The following is a 26,035-nucleotide window of genomic DNA, read 5'->3' as shown; positions in this document are numbered from 1 at the left end:
ACGAGCTTCTGGCCAAGAGCTAGCGCGCCTCCAGTGCGCCGCTGGCCGAGACGCAGGCCCGACAAATTTCCGACGATGAACTCGTCGGATCTTCATCGTCGTTGATTTGTACAAACCTCAAACAACGAGATATCGATGATGGATTATTTTAATGATTATTTAATTCATTAATTAAAAGATATTATTAAAATAATATTATTTAATGGAAATAAAATATTTTGGGAAGATTTCCCTAGATTTTAGGAATATTTGAATTAATTACTATATCTATAGAAATAAATAATATTTAAATATAATATTATTTAATGGAAATAAAATATTTTAGGAATATTTGAATTAATTACTATAGTTTCCTAATATTTATATGTATAGAATTATAACAAGGATAGATATATAGGGGTACATTAAATAATACAATAATATAATTTCTCTTCCTTATCTTGAACATGGAAATAATATAAATTTAATTTTTCATGTCTAATTAAGATTTAAATAATTCCTTTATTTTAGAATATCTTATAGAAGACATGAATAAGAATTAAATTCTAGAACAATTAATTTCCTAAAGTATGATACTAAAAGATAACGAAAGATTTAATTATCCAGTCAATTAAATACCAACAAAATTTAATTAAACCTTTATCTGCCTCAAGGCTAAGGATAATTAAAGAAAAACCATAACCCAAATATCTAAGCTATAATTACGAACTTAAAGTTTGTATATGGTCTCCATCGATTGGTCTGCAATTTGTGAACCTAATTTCTAATATTATCGCCACCCATTATGTGGGGACAATAATCCTAAGAAATAGTAAGTTCATGAGGGCGGACTTCTCAAATATAAATAGTATGAGCTGGAATGTGGTTTCCAATATTATCGCCACCCATTATGTGGGACAATAATCCTTAGAAACTACGGGATTCAGGAGTTCACACAGAATTTATGAGATAGCTTGATTTTATTAGCAGCACATGAACATTATTATGGGAGTGTGTTGTTGAAATAAGATACTGTAATGCTAAATCTGGTGGCCTTGCTTAGGCAATATTAGGCGGCCATGACATTATGTGGTCTCTAGACGATTCGTTGGTGTTGTGACTAGTAAAATTGTAAAATTTTAATGCGTATTGACCTCTTATGGAGGGTAAAAAAATTAATTTTACAGTTGTAAGATTTTGAAAAGTTTTATGGTTAATCTACTCAAACTTCTTACATAAGTTTATGACAAATAGTAAATATTCTATTTTGCAGTGCAAACTAAATCGCCAAGATGTCATTCAATCCTCTTTCTGCGATTCTTAAAGAAAACAAACTCGAGGGCCAAAATTACATAGAATGGAAACAAAACTTGGACATCGTTCTCACAGCGGAATAGTACAGTTTTTTGCTCACAACCCCACGACCTCCAGTGCCTGCGGCTAACGCCGCGGCAGGAGTTAGAGATGCGCATAGACGGTGGCATAAGGTGAATGAGATGGCTAAGTGCTACATGTTGGCTTCTATGTCTTCAGTACTCAAGCATCAGCATTCTGTGAGGGACCATGTCCTCGAGAATTATGCAAAGTCTCACAAATCTTTTTGGTACTCAGAATCGAACGGCTAAGTCTCAAGCCTTTCGGAGTGTCATGACGAAGACAATGAAGGAAGGCACGTCTGTGAGGGACCATGTCCTCGAGATGATGGGCCACCTCAATCAATTTGTGGTTTTGGGAGGCACGATCGATCCCGAGTCCCTAGTAACAATTATCCTTCAAAGTCTTCCCCCTTGCTTCCAGCAGTTCAAGCTCAACTTCGAGATGAACAAAAGGAATTACACCTTGGCAGAGTTGTTGACTGAACTTCAGTCGGCGGAGGACCTTATGGTTCAAGCTAAGGCAGCCATGTTGAGTTTGGCGCCCCGATCCTCTGGCTCTAAGCCTGGCGTAGGAAAGAAGAGGGCACCGAACTCTGTTACGGCTAAGGTTGCTAAGGGAAAAAAGAAGAAGAAGGCTAACAAGAAGCCTTCGGGGAAGTGTTTCAAGTGTGGAGAAAAAGGGGCATTGGAAGCCAGATTGTCCTGAAAAGGGCAAGGCTACAGGTATGCACCAAGCTCTAGTGGTCGAGTTATGTTTGACTTCGACATCTACTCATACTTGGGTCATAGACACTGGAGTCACTAATCATATTTATTTTGATCCTGACTTATTGCAGGTGACAAGACGGCTATATGATCGTGAGATCGAAGTCTAGCTGGGCGACGCTACAAAAGTGGCGGCTGTTGCAGTGGGAGACGTTTATTTGCGTTTTAGTAGTGATAGATTTTTTATTTTGAAGAATTTTGTTGATACCTTCTTTTAGAAGAAATTTAATTTCAGTTACTAAATTGGTTTTTGATGGATATTCGATTTCTTTTAATGACAATTGTGTTATTAAGAAATATGGTTCTTATATTTGTCGTGGTATCATGGAAAATAATCTGTACACAATCACATCTACACAGTTTAATAATCGCAAATCAGAACTCAATACAACATCGAAAATTTCAAAGAAAAGAAAAGCACCTTCAAGTTCAATGAACGAAACGTACTTATGGCACCTTAGACTTGGTCATGCCAATGAAAGGAGGATCCATTCTCTTGTGGAACGAGACCTTATTAAAGGTCTAGAGAGGGAATCTTTTCAGAAGTGGGAATCATGCTTAGAAGGCAAGATGACCAAGAGGTTTTTTAAGACTAAGGGCAATAAGGCCAAGGAAGTACTTGAGCTCGTTCATACCGATGTATGTGGACCAATGTCAACAGAGGCAAGAGGTGGTTTTCGATAATTCATCACTTTTATTGATGACTTCTCAAAAATTGGATATGTATATATGATGCGCCACAAGTCTGAATCTTTTGACAAGTTCAAAGAGTTTAAGGAATATGTGGAGACGTATCATGGAAAGAGTATCAAAAGCCTGTGATCTGATCGCGGAGGTGAATACTTTAGTGCCGAGTTTTTGGACTACTTATCGGTGGCGGGAATTGAATCCCAACTGACCGCGCCGGGCACGCCCCAGCAGAACGGCGTGGTTGAAAGAAGGAATAGGACCTTGTTGAACATCGTCCGGTCGATGATGAGTTTTGCACGGCTACGTATTTCATTTTGGGGACATGCCTTGCTTTCTGCAAGTCATATTTTAGACAACTTACCATCAAAATCTGTGCCTACTACTCCCTATGAGTTGTGGACTGGGCGCAAGCCCAATCTAGCACATCTCAACATTTGGGGTTGCCCGGCTCATGTATTGGAAAAGGATCCAGCTAAGCTGGGACCAAGAACAGAGGTATGTGTGTTTATAGGGTACCATAGAGGATCGAAAGCTTATGAATTCTATAGTCTCCGAGACAAGAAAGTCATTGTGAGTACTCACGCGACATTCTTAGAGGAAGACTTTGTAATGAATCATAAACCCAGCAGTGAAGTGGCTCTTGACAAGCTAACTTCTATCACAAGTTCCATTAACCAAGAACCCGTACCTAGAGTACAAACAATTCCTGAAATTTCAACTTCAACTCCAAGTATTGTAGTGACGCGCTGCAGTGGGAGGGTCTCTCAACAGCCGATAGATACATTGGTTTTGAGGAATCTATGGATCACTCCTCGGACAGCAATGTACTAGATCCCTTGAACTTTGCAGAGGCGCAGGCAGATATCGATCATTGTGAATGGGTGAAAGGAATGGATTCGGAACTATAATCTATGATAGACAAAGACGTGTACGATTTGTCTGTCGTACCCGAAGGTTGTACTGCCATTGGGAGCAAGTGGATATACAAACGTAAACGTGGACCCGATGGACGAGTTAAAGTCTTTATGGCAAGACTAGTGGCCAAGGGGTATACCCAAAGGGAATGTGTCGATTACGACGAGACCTTCTCCCCGGTGGCCATGCTCAAATCGATCCGGATACTTTTGTCTATAGTAGCTTACATGGATTAGGATGTATGGCAGATGGACGTTAAGACTACGTTCTTGAACGCGAGTCTTGAGGAGACCATCTACATGGTACAACCCGAAGGATATGTCGTGAAGGGCAAAGAACACATGGTTTGGAAGCTTAAGAAGGTCATTTATGGCTTCAAGCAAGCATCTAGTTCATGGAACTAGTGTTTCGATTAGACTGCTCATAAGTTTGGATTTAAAAAGTGCCCAAATGAAAGTTGCGTTTATAAGAAGGTTGAAAAGGGAATGTTGTGTTCTTAGGTTTATATGTAGATGACATTATTCTAATTGGAAACAATAAAAAGATGTTGTCATCAGTACGAACTTGGTTGTCGAACCAGTTCGAGATGAAGGATATGGGAGACGCGGGGCATATCCTCGGGATCAAGGTTCTTAGGAATCATGAAAAGAGGATGTTGTGCTTATCTCAAGAACCCCATATCAATACTGTACTTAGTCGCTTTAGCATGCAAGATGCCAAGAAAGGTTTCTTACCTTTTTAGACATGGCATCCATCTATCTCAAGAGATGTGTCCCGATAAGAAGGTTGAAAATGGGAATGTTGTGTTCTTAGTTTTATATGTAGATGACATTCTTCTAATTGGAAACAATAAAAAGATGTTGTCATCAGTACGAACTTGGTTGTCGAACCAGTTCGAGATGAAGGATATGGGAGACGGGGGACACTTCCTCGGGATCAAGGTTCTTAGGAATCGTGAAAAGAGGATGTTGTGCTTATCTCAATAACCCCACATCAATACTGCACTTAGTCGCTTTAGCTTGCAAGATGTCAAGAAAGGTTTCTTACCTTTTAGACATGGCATCCATCTATCTCAAGAGATGTGCCCCAAAACGCCATCTGAGATAGAAGAGATGAGAATGATTCCATATGCTTCGGCAGTTGGAAATCTCATGTATGCTATGCTTTGTACATGGCCTGATATTTGCTTTGTTGTTGGCATGTTGGCAAGATATCAGTCAAATCCGGGCCAAGGACATTGGACTGCCGTAAAGAACATACTCAAGTACCTTAAACGAACTAAGGACTATGCTCTAGTTTACAATGTAGCCAAGCTCTGTCCTTTGGGATATACTGACTCAGATTTTCAATCTGATCAAGACTCGAGAAAATCTAATTCTGGATATGTGTTCACTTTAGGAGGTGGAGCCGTAATTTGGAAGAGTGTGAAGCAGAAATGCATCAAGGACTCGACCATGGAAGCCGAGTATGTGGCCGCTTTGGAGGCTGCAAAAGAGCCTGTATGGTTCAAGAAATTCCTTATGGATTTAGGTGTGGTTACGAATCAGCCCAAGAGCATCACCATTTATTGTGACAATTCTGGTGTTATGGAAAACTCGAAAGAACCAAGGGCTCACAAAGCGAGCAAACACATAGAGAGGAAGTATCATATCATTAGAGATATAGTGCAGAGAGGAGACATACAAGTGGTCAAGATTGCGTCAGAGAACAACCTGGCAGATCCTTTTACAAAGGCATTGGCGGTGAAACCGTTCGAATGCCATGTTGAAGGGATGGGAGTTGGACTCATTCAAGACCTCAACTCGCTTTCAGTATAAGTGGGAGAATTAGACGTGTGCACCTATATTTTGTATACTCGAAAGCTATTTTGAGTATAAGTGGGAGATTGTTAGAGTTTGTATACTAGAAATCACCTTTCGAGTGATTGAATACTGTAAAACTCTATATGTTATTTTCCAAAGGAATGAAACATATTATTTTTGTCATAATGTTGTTATGTTTTACATTTAATGGATGTTTATTGCATATTTAAATGTATAAGCAACGTAACAAAGTCTAAGTCTTTGTTTTAGTAGACCGGTTGTGGGCGTCGTCCACTTTAAGGTAACACGGTCAGTTCTGAACAAAGGAAAATAGGAATTCCACAACCTAGATAATCCTAGACTACCTATCGTGAAAGGTTGCAATGTCAGTCCGCATATTTCTTAGCCTTACTGAAATAAGATGACATTGGTGTGGTATAGCACTGAATTGGATCTAACAGCAAGACGTCTTTATGCTATCTACTGAAAGACGAGGTCTTGATAATTAATTTCTTAATCAATGTACGTTAGCATTGAGCATACGGTATTGATTATGCACTACTTTGACTTACCAAAAGGTGCGGGTTTTTCACAAACCAAGAATCCTGGTATATTGGGTAGCGTTGGGGTTGCACGATTCAATATAATATCTAGGATTGCTATTATATTGAATCATGCGCGAGGTAAGTCTCGTTTGATAACATCCACAAGAGGAGTTCGAAACAAGGTTTCATTATTCGGAACCTAGCTAGTTGGAGCTTGATTACTCTATGAATAATAAATAAGCATTTCTTGCTAAGTCCACATTGTGGGTTCAATTTAATTAGTAAGAAGCTAATTGGGGGAGGCCATATCCAAATTCTTCCATAGATCCCTGACTGGGCCCAATATGTGACTTAATATAAATAGGATAATAAAGGAGACAGAAAATACACATTATTATTTTCATCAAAATTTCATCCCCCTCTCCTTTAAGCTGAGGGACGATTTTCAGCTCCCTCCATGAGCAGTTTCCGTCTTCTTTATTCAAGTCCTAGTATTCTGGTGAGATCAGCCCACACTGATATCAGATTACAGTCCGGGAACCATTCAGAAGATCTGTGGTTTAGTACTCAAGATCTTTACGTGGAGAAGGCGCGAGCTATCTTCGATTCTTCAGTGAATCAACAAGGTAAATTCTTCAGTGAATCAACAAGGTAAATTGGCTTACTCTGTAGCAAACATGTTTTAGGTGTTAATTGCGCTAAAGAGTGTTTAAATTCAAGTTATGAGCATGATACATGTGAGAATTACGCGAATAGAATTTGTCTAAATAATCTACTAAATAGATCAGAATTATTATGTGATCCGTTTGAACGCACACTTCCGCTGCCAACCCCTTCAGTATGAATATCTGCCTGTGCAATGCATATGTTTTATATATTGTAACAGAATTATTTGATGGAATATGATAGAAATATGTAATTGATGCAATGGGCATGTTTACACATGATTTTGGATTTATTTGAATCATTGAATTAAAGAGGATCTGTGACAGTCTTGCACTGGATCTGAAATCACAGTGGACATATTGGGACTTTCGGGTCAAATCATATTGGGACCTTCGGGTCAATCATATTGGGACCTACGAGTCAAATCACAGTGGGACCTACGGGTCAATCATATTGGCATATTGGAAATCCCGGTAGATACCGGGCTTGATTTGTCACAGAATAATAAACTGAACAGAGTGGCATATGTATATGGAGATGAAACTGTAAATGATATTTATGCTTATGGTTATAAATGTTGGTATAATGAATACACTTGATATAAGATTGATGTGGAATTAAAGGTAGAATTTTACACTGAGTTGAGAAGTATATACACACTAATATTTTTCTGGAGTAAGATATTTGGCTTTTGTAATTATAGTTTTGGGATGGGGGTAGTGGTAAAATACAAACTCATATATTGTACAAACTTCAAACTTTTCAACACAGTATCAACACAACGTCAATACAGTGTAAAATTTCAAGATTTTTATGTCAACACAATGTCAATACAATGTCAACACAATTTCAACACAACATCAACCGTTGTCATTGTGTTGATATTTTTTGTTGCTATCATTTTATCATTGTTGATATTTTCCAACGGTCCAGATCATAGTTTAGAGTTTGTACAATATTTAGAGTTTGCATTTGATCACATTCCTTTTGGATGGTTTAGTATTTGGTATGTGATTACATTATTTTACATCATATTTATTTTTATAAGTGTTCTTGTCAGAAAGGTTGAGGTGTGACAGTAATGGTGAGTCATAGTGGCATAAGTTATAAATAAATTGATGTATATGGGTAATGGTGTCTCCACATTATTTTTATCCCTCTTGTTCTGTTTTTTGGATCCAAGTCACTTTTGGACTTGGATCATGCTTCAGAACGATATATTCTAATCCTATTTACAGGTTAGGGGTCTGTCTAAACCCCCCTCCCCGGTCTACACTGGGTGTTTTTTATAAAATAAATAAATAAATACCACAACAACAAGCTCTAAGTCAGAAATCCTCTTCCCACTCATTGATATTGTTAGAATTGGTATACTGAAAAGTATATTTCGAGCATGTTGCACAGATAGAATTGCTTGTATATAATAAACTCTACAACACACTTTTAACCGAAGGCAAGAAGAAGTAACTTTATCGAATTGTTATTTGCTTATGCATTTATAAGATGTTTCTCACACATTTAACTGTACTAGAAGCAAACAAGTCTATTTCTTCTACATAGTAGATTGGCCGTGAACAACGTTCACAAAAGTGACGTCGTTAGTTCTTTATAGAAGAGAAATAAAATTTCACAACCTTTCGTGAGAGGTTGCAGTGTCAGTCCACATATTTCCTTACCTTAGGAAATAAACGACACTGGTGTGGTATAGCACTGAAGGATCTAACAGTTGAGATAAGTCTTTCTTGCTCTTTACTGAAAGACGAGGTGTCGGTGATTGTTATTTCTTAATCATTATTGACATAACATTGATCATACGATATTGATTATGCACCACTTTGATTTATCAAATGGTGCAGATTTTTCGCAATCCAAGAATCCTGATATCTTGGGTAGTGGTGATCAATGTCTAGAGGTGTTAGTATTATTATTGCAATGAATCGTGTGCCAGGTGAGTCCAGTTCGAAAAAAGATTTTATCAGAAACTCGGCCGGTTGGAATTTATTTCAGAATAATAAATAAAGATTTTGAACTAGACAACTCTTGTAAAAATATATTAATTAATTAAAGTCAACTAGCAGACTTAAATTAATTAATTGATATTTATATCTTAAACACGAGAAATAATAAATTTAAGAGGTAAAGCCCGGATTACTCATAATTTGGGATTGTACGGGCAGTCAGTAATACTGCAGTGGATGATAATAATATTATGTTTGGAATTGAATTAAATTGGGCTCAATTTAATTATTAAAATTCCATCAGGTTTGGCTCAATTCAAACCTCCATGAATCTCTAATAAAGCAAACTAAATATAAGACTAATTTAATGTATTTTAATCATAAAATTCGTGCTCCCTCTCTCTTGAGGAGACGAAAATTTTTCATTCTCTTCTGGTGGGAATTATGTCTTCTGTCTAGTCAAGTCCTTTCAATTCTGACAAGTTTTGCCCACCCAAAGGTCATTATCTGAGTTTGGGATAGCGATTAGAAGATTCCTGGTTGAGTACGAAGATATTCATGTGGAGAAGGCGCAAGCAATCGTCGATTCTTCGGAGAATCTGTTCAATAATTCTAAACCGTAAAATATCATGAATTAGGGTTTTAATTCCTTAAGCATGATTAATGTGCATTCTTGTATGCAATTGATTGTTTAATATGTGATTAATTAATCTCATAATCTGTCAAATAGATCTGTAGATCTGATTTATTTGTGAATGCACCAAACCCCAACAGATATGTGTTAGAGAATCATTAGATGCATGATCTTGTTTTAAACCAATCCCATCAACAACCATGTATCCAGATTGTTTATTACAAAGTTGAGCACAAATTTTATTTATATCACCTACGTGCGAAACTTCCTCAGGAAACTTAGGATCAAAGCGATCTATAACTAGCTCTTCATCTGTGGTGAATCCGAGAGAGTTTTGGACGACTCAATTCAGTCCAATCTTAGAGGGCCCATAATCTAAGACTATGCTGGGAAATTCCTTGCGTGGAGGTATAGTGCAAGCATCACCGTATAGATCGAGGAGCGTTGCTGTGTCACATGAAATTTCTTGAGTATGACGCACCTCTTCCTTCAATTAGCATTGCGATCTTCGCAGGTTTGGAGCTACACTCAACGTCCACACCAAAATATGCCAAATGAAATATTGGACTCATCAACGCAATATAAGGAATCAACATCATTTATCTCATTAATTGCAAACGATGCAGTTTACTGCTCAGATTAAAAAAAAAACAAGGGTCACAATATTATGTAGTTAAGAAGTAATCGAAATACCTTTCAATACCATAGATCCACCCAGTGGGATCGTTGCCCGAAAAACGAGGTGCCTCAACACTAAACAATAAGTGCTGGCGATCGATGGTCTCACTCAATTACTCCATCATGATGGCGAGGTCTTGCATGATGAACTCATGTACGTCGTCAAGCGAATCCTCTGCATGTGGGTTGCAGTCATGTAATCTATGATCGGGAGAAGAGAACCGAATGAAAGCACCAACTTGATGGGTTTAAGTTCCCTAACGTTAATAGAGCACGATTTTAGTGTGAAAGAAGAGAGAAATGAAAATAATCCCTAGTTGAGGTGCTAGGGTTTAAGAACCGTGAATGAGATAATAAATAGTACTCGGTCTGTCCCACAATAAGAGTCACATTTTTTCATTTCGTTATGTCCCACAATAAGTGTCACATTTCACTTTTACCGTAAATAGTAAGTAGGTCTCACATTCCATTAACTCACTTCACTCACATTCTATTATAAAACCAAAATAAAAAAGTGACCCCATATTCCACTAACTTGGAACTCACTATTTTTTACATTTCTCAAAGCCCTTGCTCACATTAAATATGACTCCTATTGGGGGACGGATGGAGTGGTATTTTATTTCTCATTGAATCTAAAACTAAACAATCCCCTCTAAATAGAAAATAAATAAAGCTTGTAAACAAAATAAAATGATACGTTCCTAATCTTCAATATTCTAAAAAGATAACATTCATATCTTGGAATGTAACCTTTAAACCTAGTGGGCTTTTCTGATGTGGCATTTAGGTCAAGATTGATCCATGGGCTGTGGCTTTTGCTAGAGTCTCGATGAGTGGTTGGACTGCTGAGGTCCCTATCACATATATCCTCCTCTAGGTTCTTCGAGAAAACATCATATCCTTTTCTATTTCAAAAATATTTATTCGGGTACTTAAAACATGAAATAAAATTGGGCCCTTCAAAAAAAGTTTGGCTACATAATCATCTTTTTTAGAACAACCAAAAAGTCAAGGGTTTACAATAATAAATGTCAAAACTAAAGCTAAAGGAGAAGATAAAAGGAGGAGAGAAGAGATAGTGTGGCATATTAAAGAGCAAATGAAAGAGAGTGGGTGAGGAGAAGAAGATAATAACGCAAACTCAACAAAGTTGGAAAACTAAGAAATACTCCTTTGATTCCACGTTAGGAGTTACTTTGACTTTTCTGCACTCGTTTTATAAAAATGATAATCAATACTCCCTCAACGCTATAGTAGTGGAGTCATTTTTTGCTTTTGATACGTTCCATTGTAGTAGAGTTGTTTTCTTTTTTAGTAAAAGTCAACATATTTCTTCTCACTTACTTTATTCTATGTCTTACTTTATTCTCTACTTTTTCCTCTCATCTACTTTATTATCTTTTTATTTAATACATTTCACATTATTTTTCTAATCTTCGTACTAAAAAGAAATGCATCCACTACTATGGAACGGAGGGAGTAGTTAAAGTGGAGAAATGGTAAAGTAAAAAAAGAGAAGACTAAAGGTCCATTTAGGTCCTTAACATATTGCAATTTTTTTTATTTTTGTCCAAAACATTATCTTTTGAATTAGGTCCCTCACAAATAAAAACGGGTCACATTTGGTCTATTTTGGACGGTTCCGTCAAATTTGACGGAAATTCCCCCCCTCCAGCATCCGCTACGGCTGCCTCCCCCCGCCGCAGTTCCACCTCCTCCTCTCAAATTGTGGCTGCGGCAACACTGGAAAGCGTCGTCGTTACTAATTTTGCCGGAGATGAAATCAATCGGATACACTCCCGATTGCGGCACCTGCAATTACCTATTTCTGACTCTTTTGAAAATCAGTCAATTTGGGGAAGCGGTGGAGGTGTTGAAAGGGATGGGTAGGGCGGGATGCGTCCCCGATTGCGAGGACGTCGTGGCAGATGTGGTGAGGAGATGATGTAAGGAGGGGGTGAGGCTGAGGGATGAGACGGTGACGACGGTGGATGAGGCTGAGGGATGATGGAAGGTGGACGTCGTGGCGGAGGTGGTGAGGGAGGTTTGAGTTTAGGGTTTCCATCAAATTTGACGGAACCGTCCAAAATGGACCAAATGTGACTCGTTTTTATTTGTGAGGGACCGAATAATTCAAAAGATAATGTTTTGGACCAAAATCAAAAAATTGCAATATGTTAATGTAGAGAAGTTTAACTATTTATTGTTATTTTTATAAAAAGAGTGCAAAAAAGTTAAAAATAACTTCTAGTGTGAGAGGGAGAGACTAACAAACAACAAATAGTGACAACAGTTCCGTCTATCTGATAGATTAGGAGAAACCTTACCTATTTTTTTTCAATTTTGATTTTCGTAATCTGATTAAAAGAATAAAAAAAAGGGATTTTTTTTCTTATCTTATTTCTTTCTTTGTGTTTCTTTGATCTGTTTAAAATCATTATTTGAAATTAGTGATGAGTCAATTCAAAAAGAAAGACCGATCCTCCTATAAAGATCAAAGTCAGTGCTTATTGTCCAATTTTCTTCAAACCCAAACCAAACCCAACCCAACCCAATCAAGCTAAAGTAAATTCAAATATGATGTTTAATTTCATTTAGAAATATGAGAAAGAATGCCGAAAGAAAAATATACCCATGTTTCCCAGCATATCAACTCTCAAGGATAAATATGGACCAATTTTACATGTGAAATACCTAAAGATCTAATTATAATTTATCACTACTCAATATTAAAAATACCCGAACACAGAAAAGCAAATACGTAGAATGGTACAGACAAAAAACAAACAAATTATGCAAAACCTCTTGAAAGAGTAGACTGCTCCCTCTTCTGTTAATAATTTCCCGGTGAATACTCGGGCTAAGCTGTATAAATAAAATAATTAATAATTCTATTCTTCTAAATAAGCCAATACAGGCCACAAAACAAGCCTGCTTATTCCTCTCAACCGCAATTAGGAGGGAGAGAGAGGCACTCAGACACAAAACAAAACCTCAAATTCTCCATATCTGAAAGTATTACTGTACTGCCTTCTCTCTCTCTCTCTCTCTCTGCATGACACCAGATGAAAGAATCAATAAACATCAACATTCATCCAAATTTTTTATTCCATCTCTATGCATGCTCATTCCTCTTCGGCATCCAGCACTGAGAACGAGAACGGATAGAACTTGTAACCGTCACCCTCGTAAAACTTGTTTTGGAACTCCACCCAGTGAAGTCTCAGTGCATGCAAGAAGGCACTCAGAGTTTCCATCACCAACAGCACACCAACAGTGGCGCAAATAAAGATAATAATGCCAATTATAAGGATGAATATATTGTCATATCTGCACCAGATGTTCATACATTGATCAGTTTCTTAGTAGGTTAAATAACAACATTATAGTACACCAGCAGTGGTGCAAATAAAGATAATAAGGCAAATATTTTAATGTTCATGTTATAGATATCTCAGACATAATAAAAACGTAAATGAAACAAATCAACTCACCCCCATGCAAGAAGGAGAACTTTCTCATAGAACACGATTGATAACTCAGAATGCGCAAGGCTGAAATCACAAAGGTAAAATGAGCTATAATGAGAATATCAAGTAAATTCAGTATAGTTGTTATCTGTAAAGTTCAGTATAGTTGTTATCTGTAAAGTTCAGTATTAAGAAACGAAGGAATGGAGATGTTTCATTGCATTTGTTCAATATCTAAGCTTTGTGGTAATTCTACATCTCAAAAAATTAAAAAATTGTTTATGTTTTAAGCTAGCTTCAGCGAGCTCTAAAATGAAACAGAAGAAAGAATGTTTTAGTTTCTGAAACAGATTAAAACTACCAGTTCTAGTATAATCTGAAGGTTACAAGCTCATATACATACCTGAGTGCCCACAAACGAAGATAAGAAGCTGTATTTGAAACTGCCCCAAGAACAAATTCGATTGTGTGTATGAGCTGATGTACAAAAACTTCACTGAATTCAAACTCCTCGTGACCATGGCCACCACCATTATGGTTTGTTCCAGATTGCAGAGATTCGTCAGTATCTGGAAGGGGTGCATAGGCCTCTCCCTGGTGTCTCTAGAGGCACGGTGGATAAAAAGGAAGGAAAGATGATATGATAAAAAAAAAGCTACAATGATTAGCAGGAAAATAACATAAGAAAGTTTGAAATTGCATACCTCATGTTGCTTCTTCAAAAGGAAAGGCTTTGGAAGCAGCATCCATGGGACGGAAACAAGGGCCAATAGCAATAGCACCATCTGTGGATGGGTGAAATTGGCTTCAATCAGTCGAAGAAGTGAAAAATACAAAAGTTTCTGATACGTTTGATGTAATATGAAAAGAATACATAGTCAACAGTTCTTTTATTTTCCATTTAAAAAGCTCAACCTGCAATGGCTTCTGACCAGCGAAAAGCTGGTTTTCCCCAAGCTCATCAGTAGGACTCAGAAACATGTAGATCATCACATGGTATAAATCAGCTTGGGATCCAGTGCACCATTTGACGATGATAAGGAGAGAAAGATAGCCAAAAAGGCTGTTCAGAAATATCATCTGGGGAACAAATTGGAACCTAGAATGGGAGTAATAAGAAAATGATACTTAGACAATCAACAACTACATTTGTAATAACAAATAGAAAGAGTATAAATTAATTGATGCCAATGATCATAGATCTAATCAATGAAAGAGCAATCAGGAAAAACAAGGTGTTAAACTTACCATGTGTTTATGCTATTTTTGAAGAACAGGGCATTAAAATAGCTCAATATTATTCCCAGGTTCATCTGTGCAACTCCAAGCAATATGGACATTTTCATTTTTAGTGAGTTCAGGAATGGAAGCTCACTGCGTGAACCATGCCAAACAGGATCTACTCCAAATGGATAAGTGTCTCGTCCTTTGATCAAACCAATAGTGGAAGCCTCACTGCAGTAAGAAAGTTCAGCATACAAATGGGAGCATGCAACAGATTTTAAAAGATTCCAGATCAATCAGATACCTGCAAGTTGCATCGCGACATACGTATGCCGACGGACCAAATAATTCAAATGGCACGGAGAAAAACTCATTATAGATTAACCCAGTGTAAATTGAGAATATTGACATCAACACAATAACGTATCGTCCACCGAATGCCATTTCCGTTATATCCCCAAGTTTCTGCATTACATGGTATAATAAAACTATTATTAGCGTTCGAAGTTGAATAATACTAAAATATTTGAGGTTCCTGAAGCTTTGAAGCTAATATATTATATCCAGGAACATTTTTTATTATTTAAATAAGAATTTAGACATAATCCTTTAGGAAGTCATACAAAAATTACCAGAGATAGTTTGAAAAGTGGCTGAACACTCTGGTATTACTTAAGTTCAATAAAAACATCTACACAACTCCAGCACATAAAAGTAACCTAGCGTTTAAATTCTACTAAAAGTACAGTTTATTGGGACAAATATGGCGAATTAATAAACATAACCATTAGCAATTCCTGTAGATTACAGATTTGCAGAGTTTAATGTAAAGGTCAAGTACTGTTTTATTTCATAGTATTGATTATTGATAAAGAAAATGATAACTACTGAGTACTAATTCATGAAAACAAAAGTGAAATAGTGCATTCAGCTGGAGAATAAAAGACTACAAGAGAATGAATGAAACTGCTATACATGTTACTGCTGCTATAGAAAACTTCTATATATAATTCAGAGGACTAGAACTTACCTGACTGGAGAGCTTTTTTTCTCTGACAATAAAAAATAATGTAGCAAGTAGAAGGCATATACCATGCCCCCAGTCCCCAAACATGACAGCAAAAAGAAAAGGGAAAGTGACAATGGTGAATACACCAGGGTTTGCTTCCTGATACTTGGCCACTCTGACATAAGACAATGAGATAGTCAGACATGAAATGCATTGTATTGCATATATACATACATATATACGTGTGTGGAGAAAAACAAATGAATTATAAAATTGCTACTAAACTTAAATTTCAGGTCGAGACTAAACACCAACATATTAATGATACACATTATGTATCAAGGTTGAACACGTTAGTGTTTCTAGGGCAGTATTATTAACTAGCATATTTGATTCGCAGTGGTAATTGACATTTAAGAAGTGAGTCCACTATTACAGCTAGATCATCTTTAGTGAAAAACTTACCCATAAGCATCAACTATCTCTTGGAAAGCTGTTGTGAATTTGTTTGTCCGGAAATATGTGGGGGGCATCTCACGGGTGCGCAAGACTTGGAAAATAGCCTCAACTTGAGTATTGCAGTCAAGTGTTGCCTGATGCAACGCATCCTGGATCTGCACAAAAATGAAAATTCTCCATATTGAGAAATTGCCTAGATATTGAAATTCTAAATTTGACATTAAGATCAAGCTTAGTGAATCAATGATCCATAACCCCTTCAATGGAAATACTGTTCCCTGACCCAAGAAGGAGTGCGATTTAGAATAAATGGTTCCTTACCTGTTTTGTTGCAAAAATAGGACTCCATCCTTCTGCTACCAGGCATTTCTTGGTGACATCCATACTGAGCATATTCAGAGTGTGATAAATGGCTTTCTCCTTCCTCACCTTAATGAAAAAAAAAACTTTTATGTTTGCAGTTGCAGTAGGAACCAATTAACTTATCAAAACAAAACAAAAAAGAAGAAGAGCTGTGGTGATTTCGGCTTAAGAGGGGTCTTTCTAAATGATGAGTGTCTTACCAAGATGTTCCAATGCTCAAAATGTTCTCCAATAGTTTGTAGTAAGTTTCCCCGTTGAACAAGTCCTGCATCTAACGTAGTCTTTAGCTCTGATAGCCTCCTGGAGACCTTAAGCAGCAGAAGGAAAAGGTTTAGAACTTCGAGGGGTTTGTTAGAGTAATAAACTAGTTATAATACGGACATACAGAACAAAATAAGTACCTAGGTGGAGTAAGGAACTAATGCAGAGTTTTTCATTCTATTGGCAATAATATTAGGAAACCACATACCTCAGTGATCATTTGAGACTGCTTGCTGATGTCCTCACTAAAAGAGTATCGATTTGCTCCAAAAGCATCACAAATTTTCAGGATTTTGTTTTTCGCCCTTTCTCCAGAAAAGAAAACTGCAAACACATTTTTTTCAACCTATACCATAAGAAACAAAATGACTTCTCAGCAAATCATCTTCTAGTCAGTATATATTGTTAATAAAAAGTAAATGCATGCATGGGTATAATCTATGTTTTTGACACTTTCTACTACCTTTGTCCCTAGAAACTACAGCACAATTACTTTAATGGGTCCCCCAAAGTATAGCGCTTTTCTTTAAAGAATATAGCACCACGCTATACTTTATACTTTACCTTTCTTAATACCTCTTATTTACCCAAAACCCACACTTTTTCTATATAGTGAGTCCCGTAATAATATCTTTCAGAAATGGGCCACTCATCCCCTTAAAAGGCCTCATAAAGGGAGAGAGTTATTATCCACACTTATAGATGAGACAGAATCATCACCAAATCGATGTGGGACAAGAGGGGATACGGTTATTATCCTCCCTTATATAGATGTGACAGTATCATCACCAAGTCGATACAATTTTAGAAAAGGGCCATCACCCCCTTAAAAGAGGGTTATTTAGACGGGATCATCACCAAGTTGATTTGGGACAAGAATTAAGAGATTTTAACTATACCCTCTATCCACTTTAACTACATCTACAAACTAATTTTTTTGAAACCAGTGGTTATCCAATGTGCTATAGAGAATTAAGAGATTTTAACTATACCCTCTATCCACTTTAACTACATCTACAAACTAATTTTTTTGAAACCAGTGGTTATCCAATGTGCTATAGATTTTGGGAACGGAGGGAGTATTAAGAAGATAGCAAAACAACATCAATTTTCTATGTAAGTGATAAGACATTTTATTGATACTAACAAGAGGCATATGCTGCTTGAAGAGCTTATGTGAAAATATAATCACACTAAAATACAGTGCGTAAAGTATTCTAGATACTCAATGTTTAGCTCAGTGCGAGATTTGGAAACAGATGAAAAGACACTGTGTTCACGAAGAAGTAGGTTGGGACAAAATTATGAACATATCAGTAAAATAGACTATAATTAAATCATCGTTGGTACATACACGATGCCTTGCATAAATTGTTCAGGTTTGTTTTTCAATTAAGTATACCTTATCCCCTGATACTGGGTCAACAACTGGCTCATCCACAGAAACCTGCCTCAGGAAAACATTACCCCTAGTAGCCCGGAACAAAATCCTCTCAAATGCCATAGATTTTTCCCTGGGAACAAGTCCAGTGATAAATCCCAGCCTAACTTGCTTGGATGAATCGGCTGTTGTTTCCTATGAAACAGAACATCATCGTTCATCGATCACTACAACAGAGGAAAAATACCGTCTTCTAAAGGGAAAATGCATTTAAAAGAGCCTGTACCTGCTCAGATAACAACGGAATTTCCAAGGACTCCTCCCCACCCTGATTTGCTGAGTATTCCCTTTGACGAGCCTCAGCGCTGCTAAGGGCAGAGTGAAAGAATTTACCAGCCTAAGGAAATGAAACACAGTTCATGTCAGCATAGGTGCCAAGGAGTAACGGCGAGAGTTGAATGCTTTTCTTGTAAAAAGACCATATAAGATATAGGGGGAAAGTATTAAAGTGCAGAATTAGTTCAAACTTCATAGATTCAGATCATGCAGAAGGACTCATGAGGACTTTATTTTATAAATGTGTTATAGTCACACTTGATGATCAGATTAAATCTTGGTACATTTAGTCAAAGGAGTATCTTCAAGTGAAAACTATACATCAACGAAAAGATTTGACTCCATTTTTAATTAATGGTCTACATTCACCATTGTCAATCTGTTATTATAGAGCGTAGTTCACCAACTTCTACATCTCCTATGCAAATTAAAGACCTTTGACCATCTGATTGCTTATTCGGATAGAATGAAGCTAGAAAAGGTAACAAAGAAATATCAAACGTGATATATTTTCCAAATGGCTGTGGTTCTCTTTTCTTTGGCATCAATAGAGTTTTCCCCCAGGGATGATGCTGGTATTATTTTGTAGGATTTATAATTCTCAATGATCAGTTGTTTTTTGTTTAAAGTAGTGGCCTAAAAAACTGAAATATGTATGCATACTAAATCATACTGTGGTAGCATTCAAATCTTTTGAATGGTAAAATTTTTAATAGCTTTTTGGCTTTTCCCCCTAAACATAAAACTAATTAGATGGTGAAGCAAAGTATGCAAAATCTGAAATAAAGAATCAATACATTTTGCAGAACAAGCTTATACTCCGCTAGCTCATTGTAGGAACGCTGTAACTTATCACCATTTGCATTTATCTCAACTAGCTCTGCCTCAAGATCTCCAAGTTTAACCTGAAATGAGATGGCAGTCTGGGTGAAACAGTTAAACTTAATCAATTAACAGTTCCAGTGAAGGATTTACAAATAGCTAGGGATACCTCGAGGTCATCTAAATTGGCAATGGCTTCAACTTGAGATCTCGCTCCAGTCACCAATCCAGCCTTTGACATTTGGTCGCGGAAAAATCTTAATTTACGTGCCATTTCTCCAGATCTTTTAATCTACAGTGGATACAGAAACAATCAATAACAACTCAAGTTCTACATGGGGTAATTCAGGCAGAAAGCAATATCTAACATGTATTGGCAACAGATTCAGTGCAGCATGAAAGAACCACAGCATACAACTCTATGTATAGGAGAAGCCAAGTAAAGATACACTATTATTGTGTCTTTTTTTAAGTGTAAAAAAAGGGGCTGAAGTTTGTGTTGAATGATGCCACCTCACTTAATAAGTTGGTAAAAATGGTTATTTCATAGATAAAGCTACTTGTTAATAGTATAATACTCCCTCCATCCCAATAAATATGATATGTTTGCTTTTCGGCACGGGATTTTATGTAGTATTGTTTTGTGAGTTAAAGAAGAGAGAGTAAAGTAAGAGAGGGAAAAGTAGAGATAATGTTATTTCCATTTTAAGAAACGTATCATTTTTAATGGGACAAACCAAAAAGGAAAACGTTTCATTTCTAATGGGACAGAGGGAGTAGATCACAGAACTTGATCTAATAAACGTAATGAATTGATGCTAACAAACTTGATATTGCAAAATAAGCAACTACTAACTGCACACTTGTCGAGTATGATGGACTATGCTAGCCTTGATAGTTGATAAATTGATCAAAAAGGAAATGGGAATAACACTAATTTTTACCTGAATGGCATATGTTCTCTGAAATGGGCTTTTTTCTGCATTTAGCTGGGAGAAAACAGCCAGGCATTGATTAAGATTAGATATACAAGGCTAAGGAAACTCATAAAAGGTAAATACAGACACAAATTCTTAGAGAAACTGACATGGAAAAGAAATTCCCAAATTAATGAGATCAGTAGGAAAGAATATACACGCACCAAAGGCCTGTGCAAGTACTCCATAGTTTCATAACAAATAGTTTGAAAAGTAAGTGCATAGTTTATCATCATTCCTTATTCCTACATTCCCGATCCTGATTTTCTATATGAGGGTCGAAACTTTGCATTTAATTGACGCCTATATGTCCAGAAACTTTGTTTCTCCCATGAATTAATGAAATTTAAGCCCAGCCTGAAACTAAAGATGATTAAGAGTGGGGGTTTAATAGGTACAGAGGGATGCGACCTTGGATTTGGTAATTAACAAAATAAACAAGGAATAACACAAAAGTTAAACAATGCAGATATTAGTAGCAACGCGTAACCGTTCAGATTTTATAGAGTTAATGCTAGTCAAACTCTGATAATTCCTAGACCTTACGTCAAATTATAACTCCTAACACAATCAAAAGCATAAACTAGATGCTTAAGCAAAAGCTATCTCCATTAACTAGCACATTAATTATTAATACAGAGTTCACAGATACATCTCATAATAAACACATCTCCCATTCTCCATCGTCATAAACAACAAGCAACGAATAATCCTCACCAGTAAGTAGTTTTGTAGTAATTCACAAAAATCATAACCCTATACACATCACATTACCGAAAAAAATAGCAATTGAATCGATTGGAGCCAAGTAAAAACAGTAAAAAAAAGAAAAGAAAAAAGAATGGCATACGTCTTTGAATTGGATGAGACCGAGATCGCCGAGATAAGACACGGCGAGGTGAGCGGACTCGATGGGGATGATGAGTTGCACGAGCTGCATCGGCTCAGAGCGCATCAGATCCATCGACGGACAACATCCCCTTCCCCGCTCTCCCATCTTCTATCGTCAGATCAACTCAATCTCTCTCCCTCTCTCTAGAAATCTAGAAAAGAAAATCGTGATGTAGGAGTTAGATCATAAGTAATTTTGAAGATATCAACATATCATTGTCACAGATTAAGGAGACAGTAATCGATGCCTGGTTTATATTCTTTGTTATTTTGTTTTATTTTATTTTTTACTATCCTTCTATCCCACAATAAGAGCATCTCCAATGATTCTGGACATGGAATAGCTCTCTCATAGCCTTCCCACTGCCACATCATCTGCACTAACTCCTGCCACATCATCTAGACATGCAACTGGACATGCAATAGCCCCTCCCATAGCCTATCCACATCACTAATAACAATTATATAATTTAATTTACAGACGTAGCAACATACGGAATTTAATTTACGAGACAAATACGGAAAAAATGAATATTACTATTAAAATTTTAAAAAGTACAATAATATAAAAAAATACATTAATTTAAAAAAAGTACAAAAATTTAAAAGTACATTTAAAAAAATTACATAATTTAAAATAAAACTAACGTCTTGCAATCCTCCGCGCCCACAACTTCAATTAAATCCTTTTGGAGTCATTGGCCCAATTAGTCAGTTGTACACCTTCATCTTCGACAATCATGTTGTGCATGATAATACAGGCGTACATTATATCAGCAATGCAGTCGACATGTCACAAACGCGAATGAAAATGACGTCCAAAGCGCGTATATATAGTGTTTCGAAAATTTTTTAAAAAAATAAAATTCTGACGCTGGTCTCACGCCAATTCGGGGCCTACAATGGCGCCGTGAGAATCGGCGTCAGAATCGGCGTCATACCAAGAATCGGCGTCAACACGCCGATTTTGACGCCGGTTTCGCTGACGCCGGCTGCAATGGTTCGGCGTCAGCACCGACGTCCGCGAAAAATCGGCGTGTCTACGCTGACGCCGCCATTGGAGATGCTCTAATGGTCACTCTTATTGTAGGCACAAATTTTAAAAAATATAAATACAAATTAGTTGAAAAAGTTAGTGGAATGTGATATCACATTTTTTATATTGATTTTATAATAAAAATGTGAGTAAAGTGAATTAGTAGAATATGAGACCTACTTATCATTAAAGGTAAAAATGAAGTGTGATAATTATTATGGAACGGATCGAAATGGAAAAGAGTTGCAAATTATTCTGGGATGAAGGGCGTACATCATGCTTTACTTTTTGCTTCTGTGACTCAATTTCTTCAACATGAATGACACTTTAACTCAATTTTTCACTTCACTTTTCCATTTTCAAAAAGAGTTATTGCTATGGTGATGAATAATTGTAATTCGCTTAATTTTTTACTCAGCTAGGTCCTTAATTCGCTTAAAAGATACTCTCTCTTCGCGAATAAAGGTTCTATTTTTTTAGTTTAGTCTCTTCACAAATAGGAGTTTCGATTCTTTACCATAAATGTTAAAAGTTCTATTTTTTTAGTTTATTCTCTTTACAAATAGGAGTTTCGGTTCTTTACCATAAATTTAATAGGGTCTCACATTCTACTAACTCATTCCACTCACATTTCATTTAAAATTAATTTATACAAGTAGGTGTCGTGATAAAATACAAACTCTATATATTATACAAACTACAAACTCTTCAACACAGTGTTAACACAATATTCACACTATGTCAATACAGTGTAAAATTACAAGATTTTGATGGCAGCATAGAGTCAACCGTTGACACTGTGTTGATATTACATTGTACAAACTCCAAACTATGATCTGGACCGTTAGAAAATATTAAAAGATGACAAAATAATAGCAACAAAAAAGTCAACACAGTGTCAACGATTGACACTCTGTTGACATTGTATTGATATCAAAATCATAAAATTTTACACTATGTTAACATTGTGTTAAAAAGTTTAGAGTTTGTACAGTATATAGCAGAGGGAGTTTGCATTATATCACTACCCTATAGGATGAGTCACATTATATGCAAATCCACTCCTTATTGTCGAACCGCAGAACTAGACCAAATTATGGTTTTAGATCTAGCTTTTTATGGATGAGATGTGCAAATGTATAAATTATATATGCATTCATCACAAGCTTATTTTAATTCAGCCCATGGCAAATAAGTTATAACATATTAGGAGGATTTAACTTCATTCCAGAATATATTACTTCATTCCAGTAGGTTTTTATTTCATTCCAGTACGTACAGGCGATTTCGCCGTCGCGTACCGTTCTTTCTCTCTCTTTTTTTTTATAAAAAACGCCCTTTGTGGGCGGGAGGTTTAGGCAGACCCCCAACCCATGAATAAGATCAAAATGTAATGTTCTAAAAACCTGATCTTAGCCTAAAAGTGACTAAGACCCAAAACAAGAACATGAAAATGTAAACCAGAGGTCCCACAAGCCGGGATCCTCCATGCTATCAAGAGGAAAAGATGGGCTAAATAAACAAAAGGAATAGACGAATATAGAGTAAAGCAAAGCATCATGAGAACAAGTTCAACCCATATCTCTACGTCGGAAACGGAAGTTAGGATATCCAAGCTAGTCCATCCTAACTAGCGCCTTCAGGTACCGAGGCGCAGAGATTGGATCAAAGTATGTAAGGGCAGGGGTCTGGACCCCCTACCTGCCAGAAAGTCAGTAGCCCGGTTCCCTTCCCTGTAGATGTGTGAGAATCGAACCTGCCGCTGAGATGTCATACTCCGGAACAAAGCCATATGATGTCTAAGATCTACAGAGCCTAGATGTCCAGATAACAACAAACTAACTAGAGCCGCTGAGTCCAGCTCTGTCCAAATGTGAGTAGAAAGCTCCATAGCCATCTCCAAACCTCGAATCAGAGTCAGAAGCTCCGCCTCAAAGGTCGATGATGCAGCTACCGGAGAACAGAAGGCCCGCAACAGTCCTCCATCAGAACCACGAACCAATCCTCCCTCCCCCGCTTCCAGTGTCGATGTAGAGAAGGCACCATCACTGTTCAGCTTCTCCCAAGGTGCATCAGGGGGATGCCATAGGACCATGAGCGACCGCAGAACACGCTGTCTGGGGGAGTAAGACATGAAATCAACCGACGGTGAGCATCCCCTCCAATGAGTTTGGGTGATCCTGCCAGCCAGAACAAGCACATGCAGGTGATGAGTGACCTGCCAAATAACATGTGAATGACGAAAAGGACGACCGCCATGCTTGTAGCCATTCCTCTCTGTCCAAAGAAACCAAGCAATCAAACAAAGAACAAGAAAACTAATGTGCATGGCAGGAGCCCTCTGGAAGGAGGACCTCAGCCAGTGACCTAGTCTAAGTTCAATATCAGTGCTCGTGTGAATCGGTGTGTGCGAGGAAGGAAACCAGGCATCGAAATACTCCCATGCAGAAACCGCCGACTGACTCAAAAAAAAAAAGACATGACTGAGAGACTCGACCGAAGGAGACCTACAACACTGACACCTAGACGCTAACTCAATCCCCCTCCTCTGCAACTTCTCATCCACCGGCAGCCTACCAAACAGTAACCTCCAAATGAACACCGACATGGTAGGAGTCAACCCCTGGTTCCAAATAAGACCAAAAATATCCCTCTTCGGCAATCTAGTTCGGATGCTCTCCCAGGCTGAGGTCACAGAGAACTCGCCATGGCTAGTCAGACTCCACCGCCTCACATCCTTCGCCCCCAACTCGATCGGCGTGGCTCTGATCTGGTCTATCACATCGGGAGGTACGCTAAACATGAAAGGTAAACTATGCAGCATATCCTCATCCCATGCATGCTCATGCCAAAATGATGCAACGGCCTGATATTGAGGAGGATCATTTCCCGTGTTGAATGCGGCCGTGACATGAATGAGTGTGGAATGAGTACGTGGCTCGTTCAGCCAGCTCACCAAGTCGAGGCTGCATGGATAGATGCGTTGCATGGGATTGAAGCTAAAGGAGAGAGCAGAGTTAGTTAGCAACGAACTAACTTCCGAGGCTTGCTTTTCAGCTTGATATAAAGAGAGGTAGTTTCCTCATTAGAAGCGGCGTGTATCTTGTAGAAATCAGAGAGAGTGTGAGTATAGAAGGAAGAAAAACGTGTGTGTGTGAATCACCATTGTAGAGTGGAGTAGCTCTTGTGAGGTTTTTCATCTTCTTGTTTCCATCTCTGTGTAATCTCCGAGATAGTGATAGCAATAAACATCTCATCCCTTCCGTGGACGTATGCAAATTGCCTAACCACGTAAACCCGTGTGTTGATTGTGTTCTTGCTCTCAGACTCATCGTTCATCGTTCCAAAACCCCAACAAGTGGCGCCGTCTGTGGGAATCGAAGGCGAAGGATAGATCGATGGCGATGGCGCGTATTGAAACGGAGAAATTCAATGGAAGAAATGATTTCGGTCTATGGCGAATCAAGATGAAGGCCATGCTCATTCATCAAGGGCTCGATGAGGCTATGGATGCGACTGATTCAGATGAGAAGCCGGATGCGAAGAAGCTTGAGATGCTGAAGAAAGCTCGAAGTGTGATCATCTTGAATCTGGATGACAAAGTTCTTCGAGAGGTCGTGAGGGAGGAGTCTGCAGCTGGAATTTGGAAGAAATTGGAGGAACTATACATGGCCAAGTCGTTGGTAAACAGGTTATATCTTAAGCAACGCCTGTATTCTTTCAAATTCAGTGATGATAAGGCCATAGGAGATCAGTTAGACCAGTTTAACAAAATAGTCGATGATCTTGAAAATG

General features: G+C 37.6%; 2 protein-coding genes across 3 annotated transcripts; both read right to left on the bottom strand.

Moving 5' to 3' along the window:
* Positions 1 to 12,802: 12,802 nt before the first annotated feature.
* Positions 12,803 to 21,430, bottom strand: LOC121808541 (V-type proton ATPase subunit a3-like). Of its 2 annotated transcripts, none has more exons than XM_042209087.1 (18): positions 21,164 to 21,430; positions 20,281 to 20,325; positions 19,506 to 19,628; positions 19,312 to 19,419; positions 18,465 to 18,575; positions 18,200 to 18,373; positions 17,006 to 17,143; positions 16,737 to 16,844; positions 16,495 to 16,602; positions 16,180 to 16,328; positions 15,736 to 15,889; positions 15,010 to 15,170; positions 14,730 to 14,936; positions 14,397 to 14,580; positions 14,186 to 14,266; positions 13,885 to 14,084; positions 13,506 to 13,565; positions 12,803 to 13,341 (listed from the first exon to the last, which is right to left on the bottom strand). In XM_042209087.1, the coding sequence occupies exons 1-18, from the start codon at positions 21,308 to 21,310 to the stop codon at positions 13,137 to 13,139; spliced, it is 2,463 nt and encodes an 820-aa protein (XP_042065021.1). In that variant the 5' UTR covers positions 21,311 to 21,430; the 3' UTR covers positions 12,803 to 13,136. The 2 variants fall into 2 exon arrangements, with proteins under 2 accessions (XP_042065021.1, XP_042065022.1); XM_042209088.1 differs by having other exon boundaries at positions 13,885 to 14,075.
* A 2,449-nt stretch (positions 21,431 to 23,879) lies between these two features.
* Positions 23,880 to 25,579, bottom strand: LOC121808982. Its single transcript, XM_042209536.1, has 2 exons — positions 25,404 to 25,579; positions 23,880 to 25,239 (listed from the first exon to the last, which is right to left on the bottom strand). Exons 1-2 carry the CDS (start codon positions 25,577 to 25,579, stop codon positions 23,880 to 23,882), a joined length of 1,536 nt encoding a protein of 511 aa, XP_042065470.1.
* Positions 25,580 to 26,035: the final 456 nt, after the last annotated feature.

The sequence above is a fragment of the Salvia splendens genome, chromosome 6, assembly GCF_004379255.2.
Source record: "Salvia splendens isolate huo1 chromosome 6, SspV2, whole genome shotgun sequence".
Lineage (NCBI taxonomy): Eukaryota > Viridiplantae > Streptophyta > Magnoliopsida > Lamiales > Lamiaceae > Salvia > Salvia splendens.
Note: the sequence above shows the minus strand (reverse complement) of the source record. Positions and strands in the feature narration are given on the sequence as shown.

What these genes read in the sequence shown, in the direction of transcription:
- LOC121808982 (XM_042209536.1), bottom strand. Translation starts at nt 25,579, where the DNA reads ATGAACGATGAGTCTGAGAGCAAGAACACAATCAACACACGGGTTTAC. An exon ending in AGCTACTCCACTCTACAATG is followed by an intron (nt 25,240 to 25,403) that starts GTGATTCACACA and finishes TCTCTCCTTTAG; the next exon opens with CTTCAATCCCATGCAACGCA.
- LOC121808541 (XM_042209087.1), bottom strand. Translation starts at nt 21,310, where the DNA reads ATGGGAGAGCGGGGAAGGGGATGTTGTCCGTCGATGGATCTGATGCGC. An exon ending in TTCCGTTGTTATCTGAGCAG is followed by an intron (nt 18,374 to 18,464) that starts GTACAGGCTCTT and finishes TCTGTTTCATAG; the next exon opens with GAAACAACAGCCGATTCATC. An exon ending in CTGGTCAGAAGCCATTGCAG is followed by an intron (nt 14,267 to 14,396) that starts GTTGAGCTTTTT and finishes ACCCATCCACAG; the next exon opens with ATGGTGCTATTGCTATTGGC.